Source organism: Heptranchias perlo, chromosome 3 (genome assembly GCF_035084215.1).
Source record: "Heptranchias perlo isolate sHepPer1 chromosome 3, sHepPer1.hap1, whole genome shotgun sequence".
Classification (NCBI taxonomy): domain Eukaryota; kingdom Metazoa; phylum Chordata; class Chondrichthyes; order Hexanchiformes; family Hexanchidae; genus Heptranchias; species Heptranchias perlo.
In genome coordinates, this window is record NC_090327.1 from 74,044,246 (window position 1) to 74,066,174 (window position 21,929).

A 21,929-nucleotide genomic window follows, 5' to 3' on the forward strand; every position below is an offset into this window, starting at 1 on the left:
ATGTATGTTGATGACACCCAGCTCTACCTCCGTCATCTGTTTTGACCCTTTGACTCCGTGCTGTCAAATTGCTTGTGCAACATAAAATCTTGGATGAATCACATTACTCCAGCTCAATGTTAGGAAGACCAAAGCCATCGTCTTCAGCCTCTGCCACAAACTCTGATCCCTTGCCACTGTTTCCATTGTTACTGACTCCATTCCCCTTCCCAGTCACACTCTGAACCATTCCATTAATAATCTTGGTGTCCTGTTTGAACCTGAGTTGAGCTTCAAACACCACCTATCTATCACCAAGACCATTTTCATTTTGCATTATTGCCTGCCTCAGCTCTTCTGCTGCAACTATTATCCATTCCTTCATCACCTGAAAGCTCATCTACTCTAACTTAGCTGGCCTCTTATTCTCCAATCTCTATTAACTCTAGATTTGAAAGAGGTTTTTCAAAATCATGAATGGTTTTGGTAGAGTAAATAAGGAGAAACTGTTTCCAGTTGCAGAAGGGTCAGTAACCAGAGGGCACAGATTTAAGGTGATCTGCAAAAGAGCCAGAGGCGACATGAGGAAACATTTTTTTTAACGCAGCGAGTTGTAATGATCTGGAATGCATTGCCTGGAAGGGTGGTGGAAGCAAATTCAGTAGTAACTTTCAAAAGGGAATTGGATATATACTTGAAGGGAAAAAAATTACAGGGCTATTGGGGGAAAGAGCAGGGGAATGGGACTCATTGGATAGCTGTTTCAAAAGAACCTGTACAGGCATGATGGGCCGAATGACGACCTCCTGTGCTGTACCTACTATGATACTAAGATAGTCCATAATTCTGCAGTGCGTGACCCGTCCTGCAACAAGGCCCTTTTGCTCTTCTCTGTCATTGTCATCGTCAGTGATCTTTACTGACTCCTGCCTCCCCCAAAGTACATAATTAAAATCTTTGACTATCCCTCCTCAGCCTTTCCCACCCTATATTTGTAATCTATTTCAGCTACGTACCCACTTCCAAACCAACTGTTCTTCAGACTTTAGGCCTCTTTCCCTTCATACCATCACTGAAGGCAGAACATTCAGCTACCTTGATCCTACTCTTTGGAAGTCCCTTCTTAAATCTCCATTTTTAGATACTTTTTCAAGATTCATTTCTTTGACCAAGCTTTTGGTCACCCATCTAACACCTTTCATTTGTAAACAATTTTACAACACCAAGTTATAGTCCAGCAATTTTATTTTAAATTCACAAGCTTTCGGAGACTTCCTCCTTCCTCAGGTAAATGTTTGTGAATTTAAAATAAAATTGCTGGACTATAACTTGGTGTTGTAAAATTGTTTACAATTGTCAACCCCAGTCCATCACCGGCATCTCCACACCTTTCATTTGGCATGTGTTTTCTTTATACCTACTTGTAAAATGCCGTGGGACATTTTCTGTGATAAAGTCACTATATAAATGCTTTTTGGTGGTTACTGTTGATGTCGACTATGAAAGTTGGTGACAGAATTGTAATTCTTGGTTCTACTTTACAGCCAGATCGCATAAGGCAGTTTGGTGCTGTAATGCGACAACACGATCCTCGTAGGCGTGATGCCTCTTACCAAGGAGGTGAAGTCCATGTTGGGAGATATTCAAGTGATGAAAGATCTCCTTTTGAAGAGAGACAGCCACCAGAACGTCCCAGAGTAGCTTTCCAAACTCCTCCGGTTGATGATAGGGGTCTTAATATTGGTCTGAACAGTGGAATGTGGAATCCTCTTCGGAATATAATGGCTCCTAGGTAAAAACTGTGTAACATTCAAATTTGAGCTATGTTTTAAAGTGTTTTTTAATGTGTTAAAGAAAAAAGAAGAGAATGTTGATTTGCAGTTATGGTAAGGGTGTACTTTTAAGTTTAATGAGTTCAAAGCCTAGTATGGCAATTTATGTAATCAAATTTAATAAATCTAGTAGTTTATGGGCTAGCACCAGAAACATTTACCGTGGAAACTGCCAGATTGTCGTTAAAATCTAACTGGTTCACTAATTACCTTCAGGAAATGAACCTACTTAGTTGTAAAACAATTGCTACAAAATAGAACATTGAGAAATATTAAACAGACCTATCAGCAATGATCCATGCATTGGAGCAGGACAAAACTCGGACAATCCCAGTGCAGTTGGCCCTGCAAAATCTTCCACACTAACATCTTGCCTAAGTTGGCAAAGCTATCTCACAAACTAGTCAAACAATGTGACATAGTTGTACTCAGAATAACATCTTTCAGCCAATATCCCAGCCTCCTCCATCATTGTTCCTGGATATGTACTGTTAGATTACCAGGATAGAACCACCAGAGGTGGGGGCACAGTGATTTAGTTTGCTGAGCTTGGCCCTGGGTGTTATCAATATTGACACTGGACCCCCCCATGAAGTCTGTTCAAACAAGGCCTAGGAAACTGCTGATTATTATCTCTCATGTCCCCTGCTGAATCATTGAGCTGTGGATGAATCCTGCACCTTTGCCTAATGCTCAGTAGCTCATTTGAATAATTTACACTCAGTCACTTTGAACAGAAGGTGAGGGCAGGTAAGTGATCAGTTTTCTTTTCTTTCTAAAGCCCAAACAATCCACTACTGAATTGTTTTCTCCTACCCACATGCCTCCACCCACAAAAATGCTCCGTCATTTTGACTTTTGATGAAAGACAAAGGTGTGAGACTTGAGGGACAAGTTTTGCCCAATTCAGAAATCATAACTAAAGGGATATTTGGCCTGAAGCTTAAGGGTGAGCACTGGTAACTTGAGAGCTTTTTTCTAAAACTGATATGTATTTGAAATGAGTAAGCAAAGTTTGATTCTTCCAAGGGTTTGGTTCTAGTAGGAGTTTAGAATAGCATTACAGGCATTTTAAAGTTAGACCGTTACAAATGGAAGAATGTCAGTGCAAGGAACCCTCATGTGTGTGGAATGCTTTATTTGGGTCATCGTGGATCATTCATGCATCCGAAGTGCAGACAAATTGAGTCTCTGGAGTAGATGATCTCAGTGCTTGAGGAGCAATTGACTACTGTGCAGCATTGGAGAGGATGAAGGTTTTTTGGATCATACGTACCAGAATGTGATCATTCAGGACACAGAGATAGTGTAGAAGAGAGAAGTGGGTGACCATCCGCAAGGGCAACTGAAGGACAGATCCCTATGGACAGATCGATTCTGGATCGATCCGGCCAATGTCACCCGCCACACACACTAACAAAATATACACTGCATCTCACCCAGTTGAGAGAAAAATCTAAAAACTAAACGATTCCCAAGTCTTTCCCTCTCTTCCTCTTCCCAAATGTCTTTTCCCCCATCCCTCCCTCTTCTATCTATGTCCCCCTCTTTTTCTCCTCCCATCAACCCCTATTCTTTTTCTCTTCCTATATCCCCCTCTTCTCCACCACCCCCCCCAGCTCCCTCTTCTCCTATCTCCCCCTGTTCTATTTCCCCTTCTTTCTCCTCCTATCTCCCTCTCTCTTCTATCTCCCCCTCCTCCTCCTCCTCCTATCACTCCCTCATTCTCCTCTGATTTAAAAGATGTTTTTAAAATTTATGAAGTTTTGATAGATTGAATGGAAAAAGACTATTTCCTCTGGTTTGGGAGTCAGTTTTCAATTTAAAATTATCATGAACAGAGTGAAAGAGAGATTTGGAAAATACTCTTTGCATAGAGGAGTGTTAGGCCATGGAATTCTTTGGCACAAGAAATGGTTGAGGCCGAGGCAATTGCATCTTTTAAGAAAAAAAAAAGATTAAATATATGAACCAGAGGAAGATACGGGACTCTGGAGAGAGCATGAGGCAGTGAATTGCTCTAGCATAGCGTCGGCATAGACACGATAGGCCAAATAGCCCATGTGCTGTAAACGGTGTGCTGTAAACCTCTGGTCCTATTGGCAAGGTGAGAGTAGCTGCCATTGACATGAGGCAGCATTTCCACCAAGTGGCACCAATGAGCCCTAGGAAAACAGGTCAATGGGAAAATTCTATAGTGGTTGGAATTATGCCTGACATACAGGAAGAGTGTCGTGGTTGTCTGAGGCCAGTCATGGTAGCTCCAGGACATTGCTGCTGAAGTTCCTCCGGTTGGAGTTCCTCCTTAGACCAACCACTTTTAGCTGGTTCAGCAACGACCTTTACTCCGTCATTAGCTCAGGAGCGAGGCTTCTTGCTGACAATTCCACAGTATTTGGCTCCATTCGCAACTCCTTTTGATTAGTCCATGCTAGCCTACAGCACGACCTGGACAACATCCAGGCTTGGGCTGATAAGTGGCAAGTAACATTCGTGCCAGACAAGTGCCAGGCAATGACCATCTCCAACAAGAGAGAGTCTAACCACCTCTCCTTGACATTCAACGGCATTACCATTGCTGAATCCCCCACCATCAACATCCTGGGGATCACCATTGACCAGAAACTTAACTGGACCAGCCATATAAAAACTGTGGCTACAAGAGCAGGTCAGAGGCTGGGTATTCTGCGGTGAGTGACTCACCTCCTGACTCCCCAAAGCCTTTCCACCATCTAAAAGGCACAAGTCAGGAGTGTGATGGAATACTCTCCACTTGCCTGGATGAGTGCAGCTCCAACAACACTCAAGAAGCTCGACACCATCCAGGACAAAGCAGCCCGCTTGATTGGCACCCCATCCACCACCCTAAACATTCACTCCCTTCACCACCGGCGCACCGTGGCTGCAGTGTGTACCATCCACAGGATGCACTGCAGCAACTCGCCAAGGCTTCTTCGACAGCACCTCCCAAACCCGCGACCTCTACCACCTAGAAGGACAAGGGCAGCAGGCACATGGGAACAACACCACCTGCACGTTCCCCTCCAAGTCACACACCATCCCCACTTGGAAATATATTGCCGTTCCCTCATTTTCGCTGGGTCAAAATCCTGGGACTCCCTTCCTAACAGCACTGTGAGAGAACACAGACACAGCACAGTAACACTGAAGAAGGACCACAATATCTAGGAAAAAACAGTTTGCTTCATTGGCACCCCTGCCACTGGACTCATTAGCCATCTCTCTCCAGCACATTGTGGTTTCAGGTTGCACTGCAGCAACTTGCCCAATTTACTTCAACTGCATCTCCTGGCCTCATGACCTTTATCACCAAGAAGGACAAGAGCAGCAACATTATGGAACGCCATCACTTGCAAGTTCACCTCCAAGTCAAACGCCATCCTGACTTGGAGATATAGTGCTGTTGCTTCATCGTTGCTGGGTTAAAATCCTAACACCATTGCTGGAGCCCCATCAGCACAAGAACTGCAGCAGTTAAATAAGGCCTGCTATCACCTTCTCCGGTCAATTTGGAATAGAAAATAAATATGACCGTGCCAGTGTTACTCACATCCTGAGCACAAATAAAGAAACTAGATATGTAAAATAACTCGGTAAACCTATAGGCAACAAATTTGCAAATCAATCTATTTTGTATGCTACATATTAATTTTCTGAATTAAGATATATATATATAATTAGCGAGGGCAAGTGATTTGTCGTGCACAGTGTCCTGGGAAAATCTCACTATTTTCTCTCAATAGGTGCGAGTGCAACTTCCTCAGTCTGTTTCAACTTTCACTGGCACTTCAGTTTCAATCACCAGATGATCTATCTTTCTCAGCCCATCTAATAGCGAAGGAAGCTTTCCTGTGACTACCAGAACTAGTCATACAGTATGCATATGCTCACTGTATGAGGAATCGGTACAGGAACAAACTGGTTCATGCAATGTGCTCTAATCGGCTTACTGGCTTAATTCAAACTATTAATAGTACTGGTAAACTGAGCACTTGCTGATTATATGACCACCTGTTACAGTGACCAGGTGGGAATTTGCTCTACTCCTGTGTGGCCATAAGGAGGAATAACATCGGCAATTAAAATATGCTCTTAATTAAAATTGAACTGTTGGTGAAAGGAGAAACACTTTGCAAGAAAAATATTGAATTCGAGGTCTAGTTAGGCTCAGTTAGTTATACTCTTTCCTTGGAGGCAGAAGGAAGTGGGTTCAAGCCAAACGCCCAAGATTTGAATTCGTAATTTAGGCTGACACTTCATTGCAATAGTGGGAGAGTGCTGAATTGTCACAGGAGGCGTCTTTCAGATGAGGTATTAAAACAGGTGGACGTAAAAGATCAGGTGGCACTGTTCAAAGAGGAGTAGGGAGTTCTCTCAGTATTTTGGCTGGTGACTTCACTTGAAAAGTAATGAATTGTTTGTGAAACATCTCGTGAAAGGCACTACGTAAATATTTGTTCTTTATTCTACTTGCCCACCCCCCCCACCAACTGTCTTGTGATTTTGGTAATTTTTGGAACATCATCAAATCACTGCCCTAATTACAGCATTGGTGTTTTTTTCTGCAGGATTTTTTGTTCAGAATTTGGCGATCAGCTGAGATTGTTTGATTTACGTAGCTTTTCAAAGACCTGGTTCATGGTTCAGCATGAGCATATGAGCATTTCAAAATTGAGTTTTAGGTTTTAATCTAGTTTGGCCTGTCTGAATTTGCTTTCAAATTTTCTCTGGTTTCCAAAGCTAATTTTGAGATTAGAAATTATGCATAATTCTGCTCTGACGAACTGCAGTGTATCTGAAGTTGAAGTTCTGAAAACTACACCTTGAATGAAGTATATCTGGTTACTTTTCTGGAATCCAGTGGTTTGCTAGATAGTTAATATTTTGGGAAGAAGTCAAAAAAATGGATTTGCCTTTCACTTGTTCCACCAGTTTTCTTGGACTGTCAATAATGATACTATGCTTAAATTTACACTTGGAGATTTTAAACATGAGGTTGCAAATGGAGACCACAAAAAATAATTCACATTGTATATCAGCTTGCTACATCTGTTCAAGTTGGCGTGATGCTGTTAATTCAGACTCTTGTTTTAAACAGTACTGGTAAGTTGAGAACTTGCTGAATCTGTGGCCAGCTGTTAACCCCTTCGCTTTGACCACAAATATTAAGAGGTAAAATGTAAAATCAGAAATGTTAGTTTTGGCGATTATCGATCCCTTTTGGATAGAAAGGCGTTGCAAAATAAACTGATGGTGGGGTTAGGCACCAAAAATTATGAAGCGAGATTAAGGAAGCTGAGCAGATTCACTTTATAGGAAGGATAGCTCAGTGGAGACTTACCAAAGTTATCAAAATTTCAGGATATATTGAACCCTAATTCATTTCCTGACATAACTACAAACTGTATAACTCAGGACATGGACTTGAGTATGATGTGTGAAGGTGAACAGACAGTTTAGTTGAGCTATCTTGCATAGAAAATGATGGAATGGACTGTTCAGGTAGACCATGGTGATGGATAGTGTTAACATTTAAGAGTGAGCTGGATAGTTTTGTGGCAATTGATTTGAATCGATTTGAAAGGTGGAGGAGTATATAGGAACAGCAGTAGGCCTTTTAGCCCCTCGAGCCTGATCTGCCATTCAATGAGATCATGGTTGATCTGTGACCTAACTCCATAAACCCATCTTAGTCCCATATCACCTTTGGTTAACAAAAATCTATCCATTTCAGATTTAAAATTAACAATTAAGCCAGTATCAGTTGCTGTTTGCGGAAGAGAGTTCCAAACTTCTACCACCCTTTGTGTGTAGAAGTGTTTCCTAACTTCACTCTTGAAAGTCCTGGCTCTAATTTTTAGGCTGTGTCCTCTAGTCCTGCCTCCCCAACCAGCAGAAATAGTTTCTCCCTATCCACCTTAGCGGTTCCCCTTAATATCTTGAAAACTTCAATTAAATCACCCCGTAATCTTCTAAATTCCAGGGAATACAACCCTAGTTTGTGTAATCTCTCCTCGTAATTTAACCCGGAGTCCAGGTTTCATTCTAGTGATGGAATATAGTGTTATATTTATGATGGAAGTAGAGCTCTGCCTCACTTCAAACTATAACATTTTTGTGTCCTATTTTTTCATATGAATTTTCAGTTGGGGCAGAGTTTAAACAACACACAATACTGTTTGGAGTAATCAATTTGTTGTGAGAGTAGGTGACAGAATCTAATTAGATGGAGCCTCTTTGACTAGTATGTCAGTTTGTTGAAATAGTTAATGTGTGCAAGTTTGCCGCTGTGCTAGCAGTTGTAGCTAGTTGTCAGCGATTAACTTAACCATTAAAGGGTTAAGACTACTACCCATGGAGGATAAACGCCAACATGGATAACCTGTTCTTGTATTATATTTTTCATGTAATTTTATGTACTACAATACTGTAGGTTACATGTCTCAAAAAATTGGTAAAACGTGTGTTCAGTTTCCGAGGAGGGATTGTGATGTAGACTAAGACACAGGTACCTGTAATAAAGCATATGGTTAAATAAATAGAGATATTGAGATATCACAATAGGTCATTTGAACGATAGTGCAATTTTGAACCATAGTAATGTTTGGTCAACTAGGTTGAGAGTTTTGCAGAAACACAATAATTAGCATTAGCAGTATATTTTAACTTGTTTTTTAAATTTTGTGTTTGAGTGGTAAATTGGAATACTTGGTGTTACTTTGCTTTTACTCCTCTAAGAACAAAATTAGGAAAATTGCCCATAAAAGGTAGCACTTACTAAAGAACCAATTAAAATGGGCATAATTCTCATTAAATAAATCTTAAGGCCTCTTTATCAGGTAGAATTTTGATGCAGATCATTTTCTCATTGTAGGATCGCTGCGGTTCCTCCCCCTCCACCACCTGTGCTGACAGAACATTACCAAACACCTTATGATAATGCTTATTATTTTTATGGTGCTAGGAATCCTTTGGATCCAAACTTGGCATACTGTGAGTATACTGTCATATTTAATAAGTAAACTAGACCAAAGGGGTGTAAATGTTCTTTTTCATGGGGTGCTTTTTAGAAATCTAATACTATAGTATCAATTTATCGTTACAAATGTTTTCATACAATTGTGATACATAGAACGAAGAGTGAACTGTAATGCTTGAATTTTGTATAAATGTAATTGTGATATCTGTAGCAAGTTTTTGTTGTAAAGAAGGTAAAATTGGATAAGTGTTCTCTGGTCAATAAAAACAGTGCAAGAACTGTACCAGTCCTTGAAGGGGTAATTGGACTGCTAGAACGTAATGTTGCAGTGATATCAATGCACTAGAAAATACTCTCAAATCTAGTGACTTCTTTTAATATTGGCACTTGAATTGAATCTTAGTATTCCTTTGGTGTTCAGATGCTAGTCTGAACAAATATCTGGGGAACGGTTGTTAATTGATCCATCAGCCATAGTGTCATAACTTGTGATAACATTATACTGAATTAAATTTTATAAACACCAATTTATCTCCTAACACTAGTTGGAGGGTGGGGGACAATTGGACCCAGGTAGGGGGAAGAGGAGGAGGATGAAGGAAAGGGAGAGGGGGGAAGTGGTAGCAGGGAATCTTGCTCTGCTGTTGTTGGGGGTGGCAGTTAACCTCTCGAAGGAGGGTGTGATGTTCTGGTAAGTTACACTTCTGTCTGCTTGGGCCAGACTATCATCTGACCCTGACACCTTATGGGTGGTGATGAGATTCTTTATTGAGTTGATCAAACCAAGCTCAAATTAAGACAATTACAATGCTCGAGCGATAGTTATAAGAATAGAACGATATTACCCCATTTCCTTCTTGAGTAGAGCTGGAGCCGATCAGTATTCTCTTCTCTGTAGCTTTACCTTTACTACTGACCTCATAAAATCGCCTGTACTTATAGTGGTCTTGTAATCAGTACAAGTCCGACCCTTGTACCTTGATCCTTGAAATTTGATGTTTTTCCAACATAACAAGGTCGGGGAAGATAAGGTTGATTTGTTGTTGTCAGCTTGATAAGTTTAGACTGGAAGGAGATGAGGCTGATCAGTCGTGAGTGGCTTATCTCAACAGACTAATTTCTTTAAGGGACACAACACTGTCCAGAGCTACAGTGACTAAGATAAGGCTGGGTTGACCATGAGCAGTTTATCTCAACAAAGCATTCTTACTAAATTATTTTAAAGTCATTACCTAGGACTACAGCATTTTAGTTTTAACTGTTTCGTTGCCAGGCAGCATATCAAAAGTATATGTACACCATATCTTCATGGGCTCTTGCTTGAATCTTCCTTGACATGTCCATTCTTACAAGGGGGTAGGGGTTTCAATTAAGCTTCCACTTCCATCTGAAAACATGGATTTGCTTCTAAATGATGGACTGGGGCAAGAGTTAGATCTCCTGTCCTGCAGGGCCTGCTATGCTTGTCAGTGAGAGGGTGGACAAGTTCTGTTTGGTTTTACAGGACGTGTAGATTGCAGATTATGAAGCAAAAGTTCAACAAGGTGATTTAAAAAAAAATAAGATACAGTAATTGGATAGGAAGACGGGTTCAACAGACGCTGTTTTCAAAGGGAATAATCGGGGGTTGCTGTTGGGACAAAACTACTGATGCAGAGCCACACTGAGGTCAACATGTAGAACTGCATGAAAACGCACAACCACCAGGTTATAGGGCATCATTTTAGCACCCGCTATCGGGTGCGTTCCTAGCGGGGGGGCTCTGAAATTCGGAGAATCCCGGAGTGGGTCGGGAGCCCGACTCCAACCCGCCCACTTCCGGGTTCCCCACCGACATGCCGGCGTGCGCGCGCAGCCCCCGCTGGTGGGAATCCCGCAGGCAATTAAAGCCAGCGGGATGCCACTTGAAGCTATTTACTTTGCTTGTTCATAGAATCATAGAAGTTACAACATGGAAATAGGTCCTTCGGCCCAACATGTCCATGTTGCCCAGTTTATACCACTAAGCTAGTCCCAATTGCCTGCACTTGGCCCATATCCCTCTATACCCATCTTACCCATGTAACTGTCCAAATGCTTTTTAAAAGACAAAATTGTACCCGCCTCTACTACTGCCTCTGGCAGCTCGTTCCAGACACTCACCACCCTTTGAGTGAAAAAATTGCCTCTCTGGACCCTTTTGTATCTCTCCCTTCTCACCTTAAATCTATGCCCCCTCGTTATAGACTCCCCTACCTTTGGGAAAAGATTTTGACTATCTACCTTATCTATGCCCCTCATTATTTTATAGACTTCTATAAGATCACCCCTTAACCTCCTACTCTCCAGGGAAAAAAATCCCAGTCTGTCTAACCTCTCCCTATAAGTCAAACCATCAAGTCCCGGTAGCATCCTAGTAAATCTTTTCTGCACTCTTTCTAGTTTAATAATATCCTTTCTATAATAGGGTGACCAGAACTGTACACAGTACTCCAAGTGTGGCCTCACCAATGCCCTGTACAACTTCAACAAGACATCCCAACTCCTGCATTCAATGTTCTGACCAATGAAACCAAGCATGCCGAATGCCTTCTTCACCACCCTATCCACCTGTGACTCCACTTTCAAGGAGCTATGAACCTGCACTCCTAAATCTCTTTGTTCTATAACTCTCCCCAACGCCCTACCATTAACGGAGTAGGTCCTGGCCCGATTCGATCTACCAAAATGCATCACCTCACATTTATCTAAATTAAACTCCATCTGCCATTCATCGGCCCACTGGCCCAATTTATCAAGATCCCGTTGCAATCCTAGATAACCTTCTTCACTGTCCACAATGCCACCAATCTTGGTGTCATCTGCAAACTTACTAACCATGCCTCCTAAATTCTCATCCAAATCATTAATATAAATAACAAATAACAGCGGACCCAGCACCGATCCCTGAGGCACACCGCTGGACACAGGCATCCAGTTTGAACAACCACCCTCTGTCTTCTGTCGTCAAGCCAATTTTGTATCCAGTTGGCTACCTCACCTTGGATCCCATGAGATTTAACCTTATGTAACAACCTACCATGCGGTACCTTGTCAAAGGCTTTGCTGAAGTCCATGTAGACCACGTCTACTGCACAGCCCTCATCTATCTTCTTGGTTACCCCTTCAAAAGACTCAATCAAATTCGTGAGACATGATTTTCCTCTCACAAAACCATGCTGACTGTTCCTAATCAGTCCCTGCCTCTCCAAATGCCTGTAGATCCTGTCTCTCCGAATACCCTCTAACAACTTACCCACTACAGATGTCAGGCTCACCGGTCTGTAGTTCCCAGGCTTTTCCCTGCCGCCCTTCTTAAACAAAGGCACAACATTTGCTACCCTCCAATCTTCAGGCACCTCACCTGTAGCGGTGGATGATTCAAATATCTCTGCTAGGGGACCCGCAATTTCCTCCCTAACCTCCCATAACGTCCTGGGATACATGGACCTGTTGCAGCCATCAGCCTGTGGCAGCTGCAAAGGTCCATTTGACAGGTTGGGGGGGGGTGGGGGGGGAGACCCTCACTCATTGCAGGAGGCCACTCTGTCACTTAGGACAAAGTTTGGCCTCCACCACCCTCCTCCTGACAATCAAAGTCACCAACTTGCACACTTACCCCGGGGTCCAGAGACATGTACCTACCTTGCGGACCCCCTCAGATGTACATCTTCCGGATGGGGGCCGCCGTAGCTGCAGTCATGACCTCCTCGGAGGGCGAACAGCATCACCAGCCTCGCCATCCACGCCGTCCACCTCTGACACGTGGAGCTCCACAACAGAGTGCTGTGACACATCCACCTGTACAGCGGGAGGGAGGGCTACCGCAGAGAGAGATGCGTCGCAGAGGGCACTACCCTCGCCACAGGGTCCACAGACCGAGGCTCAGCTTCCTGGACCTCTCTGAGCAGCAGTGCACAGGGAGGCTCAGAGTCACTCGACATGTAGTCGTGGACATCTGCAGCCGCCTTCATGCCAAGCTGCTCCTGGCTGGCCCGAGCACCATCTTCTTACCTGTCGCTGTCAAAGTCACCACTGCCCTCAACACCTTCTCCTCCGCATCCTTCCAGGGTGCAACCGGGGACATCGCCGACATCTCAGCCGTCTGCACAAAAGAGCCCTGCAAATACACCTACACCCACTCTGCAGTGACACAAAGGGTGGCATCAGTTGTGGGTCTTCATAGTGATCCTCAGGAAAGGGCATTATTGCACAAACCAGACAAGATTCGCGAAGACATAGCAGTAGTGGTGCCAATATAATATGTAATGTGAGTGGGTCAGAAATTCAATATAAGTAACAACCATGACAAACCCTCAAACACCCTTGTGCATCCCCTTCATGCTCACGACACGTTTGCCTTACGCTGCCTACTGCACATATGTGATGCATGCGCTGTGGCTGCAGCACAGGTAGTGGCAAGTTGAGTGAGGCTGACCGTGAAAGAGATGCACGAGAGGGTGAGTATGATATAGAGCCATGAGATTGTATGAGGATTGGGTTGAGTGGTAGTGGCGGGATGAGTACTGGCGAGGTGAGTAGGTGCAGGTAAGATGAGGATGAGGTTTGAGTGGGTATGACAGGTGATGTGACAGAGTAGTGTTGGCAGTGCAGAAGGAGATGTGGGGTGGGGGCGGTGATGTGGCAGACGGAGTGTAGGGGAAAGAGTAAGTGTACTCACTTCGGCTGACCTACTGAGGTCATTGGAGCGCCTCCTGCACTGTATGCAGGTGCGTGATATGTTGGTGGTGCAGGTTACCTCCTCTGCCACCTCGAGCCAGGCCTTCCTGGTGGCAAAGGCAGGCCGCTTCCTCCAGCCCGCCGGGGGGAAGATCTCTGTCCTCCCCCTCCTCCTCACCCCGTGTATTGATACCTGGAGTGAGGCATCATTAAACTGGGAGCAGCCTTCCCCCTGGGCTGCTCCATGCTGTAATTTTTTCTATTTGTTGCAGCATCTGTCCGTGGAGGACTGCCCCTTTAAATAGAGCTCCTCCAGCTGACAGATCTTACTGCGCATGCGCAGCCCGCTCGACGCGCAGATCAGCAGTGGGGAACCCGGAAGACAAGGTAAGTAGACCCAATTGGGCTACGATTGCGCGGGTGGCTGACTGATTTCACCGGGCGCGTTACCCACGCGCCCGATAGCCCCCCCGCCGAGAACCCGCAGCCCTGGTAACATCGGGCCCATAGTATCATCTCCTGCTTTTCAACATTACATGACATATTAAACATGTCCATCACAGTGCCACTTACGGGTAGAACAGGTACTGCGGGTAAATGTTGACATTTTTAATGGATTTTGCCATAGTCAGAGCCTGACACTGGAGTTTTTAATGCATTTTGAAATGAAATGTTGTGACCCACTCAGCAATTTTAATATACAATAACTAGTAGATTTCCTAGTTTGGGTTTCCCTCACTGCTAGACCACTCTGGCATCACCAGAGCAGCTTTATAGACTGCATTAGTGGAACATAGGAACAGGAGTAAGCCATTTAGCCCCTCAAGCCTGTTCTGCATTTTTCTCCTATTCAGTGAGATCATGGCTGATCTGTGACCTAACCCCATATACCCGCCGTAGCCCCATATCCCTTAATACCTTCGGTTAACAAAAATCTATCAATCTCAGATTTAAAATTAACAATTGAGCTAGCATCAGCTGCCATTTGCAGAAGAGAGTTCCAAACTTCTATCACCCTTTGCGTGTAGAAGTGTTTCCTAACTTCACTCCTGAAAGTCCTCTAATTTTTAGGCTATGACCCTTCGTCCTAGATTCCCCAACCAGTGGAAATAGTTTCTCTCTATCTACCCTGTCAGTTCCCCTTAATATCTTGAAAACTTCGATCAAATCACCCCTTAATCTTCTAAATTCCAGGGAATACAACCCGAGTTTGTGTAATCTCTCCTTGTAATTTAACCCTTGGAGTCCAGGTATCATTCTCGTAAATCTGCACTGCACTCCCTCCAAGGCCAATATATCCTCCCTAAGGTGCGTTGCCCAGAACTAAACACAGTACACCAGGTGTGGTCTAACCAAGGTTTTGTATAGCTGTAGCATGACTTCTACCCTCTTGTATTCTAGACCTCTTGATATAATGGCCAGCATTCCATTAACCTTTTTGATTATTTTCTGTACCTATCCATGACATTCAAATGATCTATATACATGGACCCCTAAGACTCTTTGGACCTCCACTGTTTCGATCTTTTCACCATTTAGAGAGTACTCTGATCTATCCTTTTTAGGTCCAAACCTCACACTTGCCAACTTTGGGCAAAACTGTGGCCAGTGGATTTCATTCACTTAATCTATTAATACCTCCCTGTAATTTATGCTTACAATGCTGCCTATCTTTGTGTCATCGGCAAACTTGGATATGTGGCTCTCTATCCCGTCATCTAAGTCATTAATAAATACAGTGAATAGTTGAGGCCCCAACACAGATCCCTGTGGGACACCACTAATCACATCCTGCCAATTTGAGTACCTGCCCATTATCCTTACTCTCTGTCTCCTGCCGCACAGCCAATTTCCCAACCAGGTCAATAATTTGCCCTCAATTCCATGAGCTTCAACTTTAGCTAACAGTCTCTTATGAGGGACTTTAGCGAATGCCTTCTGGAAGTCCATATAAACAACATCCATAGACATTCCCCTGTCCACTACTTTAGTCACCTCTTCAAAAATTCAATCAGGTTCGTCAGGCATGACCTACCCTTTACGAATCCATGCTGGCTCTCTCTGATCAGCTGAAAATTTTCAAGGCAAATTAAGGATAGAGTTCAGTCACTCTATCCTTAATTATAGACTCTAGTAATTTCCCGACAAGAGATGTCAGGCTAACTGGTCTATAATTCCTTGGTTTCCCTCTCTCACCTTTCTTCAGTAGTGGGGTGACATGTGCAATTTTCCAATCTAAAGGAACGGTTCCTGAATCGAGAGAACTTTGGAAAATTATAGTTAGGGGATCTGCAATGTTCTCGCCAACTTCCTTTAAAACCCTGGAATGGAAACTATCTGGTCTTGGGGATTTGTCACTCTTCAGTGTCATTATTTCCTTCATTATTGTTAATTTGCTTATGTTAATTATTATTAGTGCTGTAACTTTGTTGTGGCCCAAGAGCCAATTTGGAGCTAACTGACTCTGGGAAACCTTGCTGTCCTTAGTATAGTTTCCTGGGGTCAGATGGTTATTTATTGGCTCTCAGACCAGTCTGAAGTTGTGGCCAGCCAGTGAAGTAGTTTGGAGCCAGTCTATTGTCCATGAGGTTATTCTCTGTCTGTGATTACATAAAGCAGTCCAGCAGTAAGCTGGTGGAAGTCAAAAAATAGTGTTTTTAAGAAGCTGTCAAACAAGGTTTTTCTAAGTGTAATAGTTTTTTTCACTATAAAATGGGGAAGTACTTAGCAAAACGACTTCCTTCTACATTTTAAGTTATTGTTATAAATTTCGGGTCCTCATTTGACAGTCTCCTAAATTCAGTGTCATTGGCCACTCCCATAAGTGGATGCCGTGTCCCTTAAGATCAGGAAAGTACTTTTACTGCCCAATATCTGGTTAAATAATAGCACGACCTAGGGGCTGTAATGATACGGATACCTTGCGTATCAGATACTATGGTCTTGTATGTGCCATCATTTGTGTTTCTCGTTTCATCCGGAAAGTAGACTGATGAGCACTCTAGTGAGATGAGGCTAATTGTAAATCAACAAACTGGTTTATTTTTAACATGAAATATATCAATGAATAGAAAATAATTTTCCAGTGAGAAAATATTTCCTACTGCTTCTTGTAACATCAAAATAATAAATGATGTAAAATGTATATATGGGCCACCTCACTTTATAAATCAGCAAAAACAACTTCCATTTATACAGCACCTTTTAATATAGAAAAATGTCCCAAGGTGCTTCATTGAGTCATAGGGAAAAAATGGTTGCAGAATCAAAGAAGCAGAGATTAGGAGAGATGAGAAAAAAACGTGATCATCGAGGTGAGTTTTAAGGAGGAGAGGGAGTTTAGAGAGGGAATTCCAGAGAATGGGGCCTAAAGGGTTGTATGCATGACTGGGGTGACGGTGAGAGGGAATACACAACAGGACAAAGTCAGACGAACAGAGAATTTGAGAGGAAAAAGGGAAGGACAACACCATGGAAGGATTTAAATATGAGGATGAGAATTTTAAATTTGTGACGCTACGGAACGGAGAGTCAGGGAGGACAGGGTGTGGGATAGGATATAGACAGCAGAGTCTTGGATAAACTAAGGTTTATGAAGATGGAGGACAGGAGGCTGGCCTGGAAAGCATTGGTGTAAATTAATCTGTAAATGGTGAAGGCAAGGATGAGGGTTTCGGTGGCAGATGGGCTGAGCTACGGGAAGAGATGAGCGAGGTTACGGCAGTGGAACTAGGTGGTCTTTGGAGAGAAAGTGCGAAGTGATACATTTTGATAGGAAGAACAAGGAGAGGCAATATGAACTAGAGGGCACAATTCTAAAAGGGGTACAGGAACATAGAGATCTGGGGGTATATGTGCACAAATTATTGAAAGTGGCAGGGCAGGTTGGGAAAGTGGTTAAAAAAGCATACGGGATCCTGGGCTTTATAAATAGAGGCATAGGGTACAAAAGCAAGGAAGTCATGATGAACCTTTATAAAACACTGGTTTGACCACAACTGGAGCATTGTGCCCAGTTCTGGGCACCAGACTTTAGGAAAGATGTGAAGGTCTTAGCGAGGGTGCAGAAAAGATTTACTAGAATGATTCCAGGGATGAGGGACTTTAGTTATGTGGATAGATTGGAGAAGCTGGGGTTGTTCTCCTTGGAACAGAGAAGGTTGCGAGGAGATTTGATAGAGGTATTTAAAATCATGAAGGGTCCAGATGGAGTAGAAAGAGAGAAACTGTTCCCATTGGCGGAAGGGTCAAGAACCAGAGGACATAGGTTTAAGGTGATTGGCAGAAGAACCAAAGGTGACATGAGGAAAAGCTTTTTTATGCAGCGAGTGGTTAAGATCTGGAATGCATTGCCAGAGGGGGTGGTGGAGGTAGATTCAATCATGGCTTTCAAAAGGGAACTGTATAAGTACTTGAAAGGAAAAAAATTTGCAGGGCTGTGGGGGAGTGGGACTAGCTGGATTGCTCTTGCATAGAGCAGGCACAGAACTCGATGGGCTGAATGGCCTCCTTCCATGCTGTAATCTTTCAATGATTCTAACATGGGATTGGAAGCTTAGCTCGTAGTCAAATAGGATGACGAGGTTGTAGACCATCTGGTTCACCCTGAGACGGTAGCCAGGGAGGAGGATGTAGTTGCTGGCGAGGTAATGGAGTTTGTGGTAGTGGCTGAAGACGATGCCATCGGTCTTTCCAATGTTTAACTGGAGGAAATTGTCGCTCATCCAAGACTGGATGTCGATCAAGCAGTCTGACAACATGGAGGCAGTAGATGAGTCAAGAGAAGTGGAGTAGAGGTAGAGCTGGGTGTCATTAGTGTACATGTGGAAGTTGAACCCATGTCTATGGATTACGTTTCCAAATGGCAGTATGTAGATGAGGAAGTGGATTGGGCCAAGATGGATCCTAGGGGAACTCCTGAGGTGACTATGAAGGGGTGGGAAGAGAAGCCATTGCTAGAAAAGTTCTGCCTATGATTCGATAAACATGAGTGAAACCAAACGAAAACAGAGCAGAGCATTACCAGTGTGGGCCACTCTGGAATTTGCTAACTGCACACCCCCATATTGCCTCGAATTGACATGGTATTGTGAGTATACATAATTCTGTTTGCTATTTCATCTGGTACACCAGCTATAATGGTCCTAATCAACTTGTGCGTTTCTGGGAGTTAACCCCTTGTGAACCAAATCTAACTTAATAGCAATATTTTAATATAAATTAACCTTAAAATCCTTTCTCGGGAAAATGGATGAAAATCATGAAACATGGCAGTGTTTTCTTTTCATAAAATTACTCTGCAATGTTTCTTGTTGTGCTCTGTTTATTGTTTTATTTGGGAAAGATCACTAATTGAGCATCAGAACATTAATGACTTTTTTGGAGCAACTGTAAACTATATGATGTAACTTCCATACTGTTTTTTTTTGAACGTCAGGTGGAATTTAATGCAAATTAATATAGTTTAATGGCCTGGAAATTGTGCTGAGTGGCGAACGAACGTCGCCTGCTGCTCGTTAGTTATAAACTCACCCACAAACTATTCGCGGGCTTTACTGTGGGAATTTCCTCTAATGGTAAGCTGCAGTAAGTACACCATCCTTTCCCAGGCTTCTGTGAGCTGTGAAAGTGGAGAAAGGAGCTATCTCTCTCTCCCGTCCACCAATCAGGTTGAAGCATCCTTGACAAGCCACACAGAGTCAGAACCAGGAAGTGAAAGCTCCAACTGTAAATTCAACATAAAATCAGTTAGAGAACGCAAAATAAAGAGAGGGTAAGAAATATTGAATTGAAAGTCAGAGGTAAAAGATTCAGACAGAAACAGTAAAAGAATAAATTTTAATTTAATTTTTTTTTGTTAATGTCCAACAACAATTAAAATCAGAAGTGATGAGACTCCTCATTTTTAAAAATTCATTTTCAGTGCCAGAGAGGTTTTTTTTTGGCAACCATTTAGACTTACAATGCCATTAAAAATTAGTTTAGACCTAAAAAACCCAGTGTACCTTTTTTACGGAGAGATTAGTTTGTTTCCAGCTGGGCAGGAGAGCAAGTTCGCACTGGTCAATTCATTCAGCTGGTGAGCAGTCCTTCCCACACAGCTTTCAAATGAGCAGGGCAAATGGTAGAACAATTTCCGGATTTCTGCATTTGACTGCGCATGTGCATTTGCCCTGAAATAACGGTGAACCCTGTTAGCATTGACGTTATTTTATGAGCAATTTCCGGGCCATTATTTGGAGCAGGAAACAGCAAAGGTGTAGAGGGATACTATTTTGTAATTGACTGGTTGATTGTGGCATTGGGTGAATGGAGGCGTGCCTGCTTGCAAAGGAGGAAACCAATTTGGTGTGATTAATTATCATCCACTGATAGCTTTCAGTCAATGTGAAGTTGGTAACGAGGCTAATCAAATACTGGGATACAGCTCAAAGATATTTGACTATTAGCTGAAGCAAACAACATCCAGGCTTGGGCTGATAAGTGGCAAGTAACATTCGTGCCAGACAAGTGCCAGGCAATGACCATCTCCAACAAGAGAGAGTCTAACCACCTCCCCTTGACATTCAACGGCATTACCATCATCGTATCTCCCACCATCAACATCCTAGGGGTCAACATTGACCAGAAACTTAACTGTACCAGCCACATAAATACTGTGGCTACAAGAGCAGGTCAGAGGCTGGGTATTCTGTGGTGAGTGATTCACCTCCTGACTCCCCAAAACCTTCCCACATCTACAAGTCAGGAGTGTGATGGAATACTCTCCACTTGCCTGGATGGGTGCAACTCCAACAATGCTCAGGAAGCTCGACATCATCCAGGACAAGGCAGCCTGCTTGATTGGCACCCCATCCACCACCCTAAACATTCACTCCCTTCACCACCGGCGCACCGTGGCTGCAGTGTGTACCATCCACAGGATGCACTGCAGCAACTCGCCAAGGCCCCTTCGACAGCACCTCCCAAACCCGTGACCTCTACCACCTAGAAGGACAAGGGCAGCAGGCACATGGGAGCAACACCACCTGCACGTTCCCCTCCAAGTCATACACCATCCTGACTTGGAAATATATCGCCGTTCCTTCATCGTCGCTGAGTCAAAATCCTACCTAACAGCACTGTTGGAGAACCTTCACCACACGGACTGCAGCGGTTCAAGAAGGCGTCTCACCACCACCTTCTCGAGGGCAATTAGGGGTGGGCAATAAATGCTGGCCTTGCCAACGACACCCACATCCCATGAACGAATAATAAAAAAAAATATTTTGTGAAGCTGTTGCACATTTTAACTGCATGGGACTTGTGGGGGAGTACATTGGATCATTTGCATTGTTGCTCATATGCTTGGAACAATGTTTAAGGTTGTGGCAATTCATTAGGTTCTGGTCATGCTGAATTTTTTTTATATTTCATGATGTTTTGTTATCGAAGTGCAACTGCAAATGCCTGGAGGTGCATATTTTTAATTTGTCTGTGTCTCCTTACATGCTTCTGTCAAGATTATGGAATTTCAAGGCTCCCTTTTCCAGCTTTAGTCAGCAGTTCTTTAACAACCACCAGATAGAACATGGAAAAGAAATCATTAGTCAGGGTATAAGCCCGCAACCTTTTAGCTAAATTGAAAAATAAATTACATTTCCAATCTGTCAAAGCTAGCAATTTAAATCAGCTGTTATCTGATTAAATATTTGTATTTTAAAATGTAACTTTAAATTAAGAGGATCTGTTCCCATTTATTCATATATAAATGATCAGGCTGTAATCAAATGTAGGACATTTTTGGACCAGGGCACTGCCCCTTGAGTGAAGAAGACCTTAAATTTACTTGTGGCTTCATTACTCATGAGCTAGACTATTTCTTAAAATTATTATTGTTGACCTATGAGTACCTTCTTTCATCCTCACATGCTGACAATTGGTAACTTTTTAAATAGATATATATGTCAAGTAATGAGGGATATCTGATACGTAAATTGCCTTTATCTGAAGAAAACCCATTTCATTCTTAGTTGAACTGTTTCTGCCATCAGAGTTATATTTTCTTTGGTGCTTTTACAATGTGCACTTAACCTATATCCCTCAGTCAACCCACCAAAAAGTAGTTGAAATCATAGATTTTTTGAATATGATTAATCAGAGTGGATTTTATGGGTCCCCGACCATGGTGAGGTACTTTGCACACTGCAGGCATGCATCAGAAAATTGGGGGAGCAGGCCTATGATTTTCTGATGCATATTTGAGGTTTGCAGAAAGTCAATATTTACCCAATAGAGTATGGCCCACTTTTGTTTAAATAAAATTGTCGATCATTTAAAAATTCATTGCTGGGCTATCCATATAAAATGTATCAAAAGCGTTTCTTTTTCATGCTTATTTAACACATACTTTTAAAAGAAATACTTAACTAATTTATTTT

The 21,929-nt window shown here is 42.8% G+C and overlaps 1 protein-coding gene across 5 annotated transcripts in view; it reads left to right on the forward strand.

Moving 5' to 3' along the window:
• LOC137315863 (centrosome and spindle pole-associated protein 1-like) overlaps positions 1-21,929 on the forward strand; it is a 190,192-nt gene that overhangs the window by 68,394 nt on the left and 99,869 nt on the right. For all 5 annotated transcript variants that reach the window (XM_067980307.1, XM_067980303.1, XM_067980306.1 and 2 more), the window contains 2 exons: positions 1,524-1,771; positions 8,707-8,825. In XM_067980307.1, the coding sequence (XP_067836408.1) occupies positions 1,524-1,771; positions 8,707-8,825 (367 nt within the window). The remainder of the gene's footprint in view (positions 1-1,523; positions 1,772-8,706; positions 8,826-21,929) is intronic.